General features: G+C 27.9%; 1 protein-coding gene and 1 pseudogene across 1 annotated transcript; one reads left to right on the top strand and one right to left on the bottom strand.

Moving 5' to 3' along the window:
• Positions 1-929: 929 nt before the first annotated feature.
• Positions 930-1,753, bottom strand: LOC127258232 (protein RALF-like 34). The gene has a single exon (XM_051285008.1). The coding sequence runs from the start codon at positions 1,689-1,691 to the stop codon at positions 1,275-1,277; it is 417 nt and encodes a 138-aa protein (XP_051140965.1). The 5' UTR covers positions 1,692-1,753; the 3' UTR covers positions 930-1,274.
• A 4,982-nt stretch (positions 1,754-6,735) lies between these two features.
• LOC127258061 (transcription factor HEC1-like) lies at positions 6,736-7,471 on the top strand (annotated as a pseudogene).

The following is a 7,471-nucleotide window of genomic DNA, read 5'->3' on the forward strand; positions in this document are numbered from 1 at the left end:
AATGGTACATGTAACTATCTTTGCCTTTGTTTGAGTAATAAAGCTAGTTGGGCCTAATGTGACTAGGCCCAATTTCTAGCATTTTTAATTAAGCCCAAACTGTTAATGATATTAAGCCCACACAAATCACAATATCATTCATTTATACCATTTACTTATGTTTTAAAATTTAAACTTATAAATAAAAAATATCTTTTAGCTTCCAAATATTCACGTTTTTTCTTATAAATATATACTTCATGAATATTAAAATTTTAATGAATTATTTAATCGAATATTTTTAAAATAAGAGAAAAATACTTAATAGAATGTGTATTTGTTTAATATTTATATTTTAGATTTTTTAGTTGTTAAGTGGAGTATAAAATTATTAAATATGATACTTAGTTAATTTTTATATACTTATATAAGTATTATCCTGTGTACTTTATATAATTATAAAAGTATACTTGTAATTTTTTCAAATTAATAATATTTTAGTATTAATGTATAATTATTTTTATTATAATATAAGAAAACAATATAAAAAATAATAAAAATAATATTTTCAATTGGCACAAAAAGAATATCAAATTAAATTATTATTATTATTATTTCGTTTAAAAGAATATTGAAAGCAAAATTACAAAATGAAAGAGTAAAACATAAAAGAACACACCCCAAATTTAACTAATTTGAAAATAAAATAAAATAAAATAATAATTATTATACATGTGGTGGGTGGAGGATAGGTGGTTGCTTTAATATAAAACAGCTGTGAAGTGAATGATCGGAAGAGGAATTGATGATTGATCAAATTCTTCTTCACTCATGATAATGACAAATTAAGAATCCTTACTGGTAATATTTAAAGCAGAAAAGGCTATGATCAATAATTTAATCAAGCTTGCTTATGATAGATTATAATCTCACCACAAAAAGCAAATCCAGTAATAAACAATGGATCCGATATAAGTTAATCATGTTCACGTGCATTGCATTACATACACACTGATGTTCTAAACCCCAATTTATCCCCAATTTAGCCACATGCCTTCAAAAACTCATCACAGAATGGAAAACAGATTATTCAATTAACCAACAATGATTCAGCACCGACAAACAACACCGCATGAAAAATGGAATGAAATATTGTCAAATGAAAGCACTAACGTCCCCATCGCCAGACAGATCTGACGTTTTCCCGCCACAAAATTCACAAATAACGAAGAACACGCAAAACGAGCACCGAAAAATAATTTAAAAGGCGAATTCAATAAAATAAAACCGTACATTCATCGGCGGCAGCGAGTGATGGCGGAGCAGCCTCGATAGTAGGGGCGGACAGGACCTCTAGCTCGGTAGCAGTTGTGCGTGTAGTACGACCTGCCGGAGCGCGGCGGACAGGGGATTCTGTTCGCCGCAAGCGCGCCGTACGAAATGTAATAGCGGAAAACTCTCTTCCAGAAGAGCGATCGCCGATTCGGCGGAGAATCGGTAAAATCAGCAATTATTTCTTCATCTCCGAAACCTTCTCCTAGCTCCTCATCCTCCTCCTCATAGAACGCCGCTCCTGTTTCCCATTCATCAAACAAACCTTTACCAATCGAAACAGCAGATCCGTCGGCTTCGGCGGCGGAGGCGGAGGCCACAGCGACGGCGAGATGGAGGAGAGAAAGCAACAAGAGAAGGACCACTTTGGGAGAGTCCATGGAGTCGGAGAAGAGAGCAAATGCAAAATGAACTTTAGCTGATTAATTTTACAATTTTTTATTTTTCATTTTTGCAAAAAAGGTCATTAAATTTGAGAAATTACAAAATAAAAAATAAAAAAATAAATTATGCAGTGTCAGTGTGTGATTGGATGACAGCTGTCTGTATCATTGTATTGAATACTTTTTGTGGGCCCATATTCTACCACCGCCGTGCCGATCAATAATACGATCCAACGGCTGGGATTTAACGTCGGCAATACAGTGAATTAGATTATGGGCCCTTATTGGGCTCTGCGTTGCACTTATTTGGGCTATATGAGAAACTCAGTTTAATGCATGGGCCAATCTAACAAAAGCCCTGTTTCGGACAGGTGGACAAATCAACGGACAGGATTGAGCGGATCAAGTACTTCAATTATTAATTTTTCACTTTATTACTCCATAGTAAATACACCCTGACTAAAGGACTGTGAACAAAATTGAAAGAGTGTTGCAGTGAAATTAATTAATGCACCCAATTAAAAATATTTTAATTTTACATTTTATTGGAAGACATAATTATATGGTTATGATAAATTTTTGACATTTTTTACTAGTACTATTTATTTGATGTACTTTTATAAATTATTTTTAAAATAATAATAAAAATTACATAAAAGTTTAAGATATCCTAAATTAAAAATCCCACAAGTAATATAATTTTTTTTTGAAATGCATACGCTAATATAAATATAAGATGGACTGAGAATACAGACGGATCCTTAAATGTGTTTATTATGGATGTGATTAAATTATTAAAATTTTATATACAAGGTAATATATTTACTTCATATTAAAAATAGATGCTCGGTTTACTTCTTCTATTATTATTTGATATTTAAAAGATAATATTTTTTATTAAAGATATTCATTTAGATAAAAAATAAAAAATTAAAAGTAATACTCCCTCCGTCCTAATATAATCTTGTTTATCATTTTTATCTGTTCCAAAAATAATAGTCTTATTTTTATAAATAATCATATCACTATAAAATTATATTTACTTTTTCATTATTATTATACAGTTGTGATAAAAAAGTTTTTTACCCGTATTTTTTAGCCACTACCAATATAATATTAATATTTCTTAATTCTCATGTCAAATACAACACAAACTATAATTTTGGGACGGAGGGAGTATTATACTTTTAAAAATATATAAAAAAGAATAAAAATACAAATATATATGAAGAACGCATTTTCTTGATATTGCAGCATGGATTTTAGGTGTAAGAATTGTTAAAAAATTGAATTGAAATGATATTTAATTTACTATAAATATTTATTTAATGTAATGTTTTGAATAATTTTTTTTATGTATACATTAAATATATATATACATATATTAATAATGCTATTTGAGTCCAATTTGCCGTAAAAATGTATTCATTTGGTCAAATTTGATTTTATTTTTTTTACTTCAGCTAAATTTATTTTATTGTTAATTTTTAAAAATAATGATAAAAAAGTAACATTTAACTATTATCATCAATTTAACATATATTTACCATCAATGTTATTACTTTTATTACATTTTTTTTCTCTCTCTTATTTTATTTTATTTTATTTTATTTTATGTGAATTACTAATTAAATTTTAAATAATACATCAAAATCTATTTTTAGTTTTATCACTTTTTTCATAAGAATATATATATTTTTTAAATCTTCATGCTCGAGCAAAATGTGTTAATTTTAATAGTCTGAAGAATGACTTTATTTTTTTAATGTAGATATCTTAATATCAATATTATATTGATATATAGTACAAATCAATAAAAAAAATATATAGATATATTTATATTAGTATTTTATACTTCGTCCATCCTAATATAATAGTCTTGTTTACCATTTTTGTCCGTCTCAAAACAATAGTCTTATTTTCATAAATAACCATATTACTATAAAATTACAATTACTTTTTTATTATTATTACACAATTGTCACTCCTTATTACATTAATACACTCACAAGTGCAAAAAAATCTTTTACATGTACTTTTTACCCACTACCAATATAATATCAATTCTTTAAATCTCATACAAAACACAATCCAGACTATAGTTTTAGGACGAAAGAAGTAATATAAAAGAAATGATATTTATATAATAAATTATAAATTGTAAAAATATTTATTATATTAAGTAGTAGTGCATTTATTAAATAGAAAACATCATACTTATTTCGATGCATATAGAAATAAAAAATGACATTTTTTTGATATAAAGAGTATTTAAATTATTCAAAAAATTTCCTCCATTATCAAAATGTGTTCATTCCCTCTGTAGCGAGTACACAAAGAGTGTGTTTGTTTGGGGCAGGATTTTGGATTTGGATTTGAAGTTGAATAATAAAAAATTTAAATTTAAATAATTGTAAATAAATATTTATATAAAATTTTAAATATAAAATTAATTTTTAGTATATTACAAGATGAAAAATTAATTTTTAGTATATTACAAAATATGAAAAATAAATATTTAATTTAATATTTACAAAATAATAATAATAACAATAATAAATAGTATTTCCTCCGTTGTTCAAATCTATATATTTTTTTTTTGTTGTCATAAAAAACTATTATTGTTTCCTTTTTTAGGTAAAAAAATTATTAATTTTTTTTTAATTTTTTTATTATAAAAAAAGTAATAATTATTACTCATTTTTATTAATTCTCGTGTCCGTCAAAATACAAATTTGTGGTAAAATTTTTGTAAAATTTAATAAAATAACACACCAAAGTGTAATGAAAGGAGGGAGGAATGGAAGCAGAAGTGTTGATTGCATTGCATGCAGCGAACACGTGAAAGCGACTGATTACTAGTCTGACATGACAAATATACATATATATATATAGCTCAATTTTAGGATAGCTAGGATTTGTTTGTTTGTATTTTAATTTGAAGAGGTGTGTTTTTTTTTTCAAAAATATATATTATATATATGAAATTATATAGTAAATATAAATTGTGTGTTTCTTTTGATGAATTTAGAAAAAAATTAATTTGAATTTGGTATGAAAATAATATTTAATGAGATATCTTATGAAAAAAAAAGAATATATCTTTTTAGGAAATGCAGAGTCTAAATAGTAAAGTTTGATAGGTACACTCCGTTTGTTATCTTATTTATTTATTTAATGCTAGTAATTGTTTAATTAAATAAAGTAGACTCAGTTTGTTTTTATATATTATCTTGTTTATTTATTGCATTGAATAACACAACCCATAAGTATTAATTAATTAATTATCTGATAAATAATCCCCCCTAGATTTGATTTGGAGTGGTTGCCCATTTTCATTATTACTATTTTGGGGTCTCCCAATTATATTATTATTGCCGCACTCGCACTGCACTGCTACTCTTTTTCGGACATGCCTCCTCCCCTCCAACCAAGCACCTTTTTATTACTACACTTTTAATATATATTAATAATTTTTTAGAAATAATATATTACTATTATACATAGATTACTACTTATTAGATGTCGTCGACTCATTGTAATGGCTTTTCTTTTTTTTCTTTTTTTCAAATTATTCATAAAAAGAAAAATAAAAAAAATTGTACATTTATATTATATTAATATAAATTTTATATTATTTATTTATGTTTTACCCATTATATGTCAATGTTTAAAGTATTATTAGCATCGTACCAATTAAAATTTTATACTATTTATGTCCCATAATTAAATATTCATTTGTTTTTTCACGTAATTTTAGGAATAAAATAAAAATGACTAAAATAATCTTACTAGTATATAAAATACAAAGGTAATGACATTTGTGTAATATATTGTAAATTGTAGAGGTATTTGTAATGTTAGGTAGATAGTACAATGACTAAAATGGAAAAATGGATACTTCGTTATGGGACGGAGGAAGTATTTATTTCATAAAATATTATACTATTTTCGTTTCAATTTAAAATATTATTTTTACAATTTTAGTTCTGTCTCACTCTTAAGTATTTTTTTTTTTTTAGTAAAAGTAATTCTTACACATACAATTATTGTTTACATAAAATTAAAGGATAAAAATATCAAAACTTCTTACACATTTCTACTAATTAATAAAATATTATTATTTCTTAATTTATTACAAAATACCGAATGACCATTTGGATTGAGGAAGTATTTAAGTTACTACTCCGTCCGACTAATAAGAAAGATACCATTTTTTTTTGTTCGTCCCAAAACAAGGGTATCATTAACTAATTTAGTAACTGTACTGCCTACCTAACATAATAAATACTCTTACAACTTATAATATATTACACAAATATCATCACTTTTATAACACTCCATAGTAATAGAGACATTTTCATTTTTTTTTACTACAAATTAATATAATACTACCATTTAAAAATATACGTGCAAATAGGAAATGATACTCTTGATGTAACATTTTGAATTTGAATAGTTGTATGATGTGATATAAATAAATGTTGATGTAACATTTTGAATGTATTGATTTTTAGTATATAAAAAAATAAAAAATAAATATTTGATTTGATATTTTTAAAAAAATAAAATAAAAATAAGATAAATAATATATTTAAAATTCAATTTCTCAAACAAACACACCCAGTGTGGCTATTTATTATAATAGAATTATTGTCTTGAAAGTAAAATTAATAAATGAGGACTATTGCACCAAAATAGGATGAACAGTGTATTTAAATTAATATTTATTGCACACAATACATTGCACCAAATTGGAAAAAAGGGAATGCTCTTCCGGGCATTACTTGAAGTCTCAGTCTTTGATTTTTACTTCTGACAAGTTTCATGTGCATTGGAGCATACTGTACATTCATGAATCTATATTATTAAATAATATCTTTATATTAAAAATTTTTAATAATAATAATAAATCAAAATCGCTACATCCCCAAAACACGATTATTAATTCCTCCAGTTCTCTCCAGTTCCTTCTTCACCTTTCCCTCTACGTTCTCCGGCGCCGTTCTTCGCACTTCTTCTCCATCATCTCCCCAAAATCATGGATTTCAATCTCCTCGATTCTTCCATCCGCCACAAATTCGCACCGGAGAAGACGATCGTCGAAAAGTTCCATCAATTTTCCGACGAATTCTATCCGGAAAGTTCGGAATCGTCGGAATTCGAGCTCCGGTGCGGAAATCTAACCGCTCCGCCGGCGGCGCCTTATCCGGTGGAATCGAAGTTCTATCTATTCGCGCAGAATGCAGAAACTAATTTCGGCGATTTTCCGGCGGCCGGAGCGATTCTGTCGCCGCAGCGGCGAGATTCGATGGAGGCGATGAGAGAGACGATTTTCCGGATGGCGATGATGCAGCCGATCCAGATCGATCCGGAGACGGTGAAGCCGCCGGCGAGGAAGAATGTGAGGATCTCGAAGGATCCGCAGAGCGTGGCGGCGCGGCACCGGCGGGAGCGGATAAGCCACCGGATTAGGATCCTGCAGAGAATGGTCCCCGGCGGTACGAAATTGGACACGGCGTCGATGCTCGATGAGGCCGTGCATTACTTGAAGTTTCTGAAGAGGCAAATTCAGTCGTTGGAACGCGCCGCCGCCGCCGGTAATTTGGCCGCCGCCGTGTTGCCGGCGGTGGGATCTGTCAACGGTTCTCTTAGATTTAATTAACTACTTTTTATATATACATATTATATTATATTTTTTCTTTTGAAAGGAAAAAAATAATAATAAAAAATATTAGTATTATATATATAGTATATATATTTATTGGGAAAATTAT

Source organism: Andrographis paniculata, unplaced genomic scaffold (assembly GCF_009805555.1).
Source record: "Andrographis paniculata isolate CXL003 unplaced genomic scaffold, ASM980555v1 Contig59END, whole genome shotgun sequence".
Lineage (NCBI taxonomy): Eukaryota > Viridiplantae > Streptophyta > Magnoliopsida > Lamiales > Acanthaceae > Andrographis > Andrographis paniculata.

What these genes read in the sequence shown, in the direction of transcription:
- LOC127258232 (XM_051285008.1), bottom strand. Translation starts at nt 1,691, where the DNA reads ATGGACTCTCCCAAAGTGGTCCTTCTCTTGTTGCTTTCTCTCCTCCAT.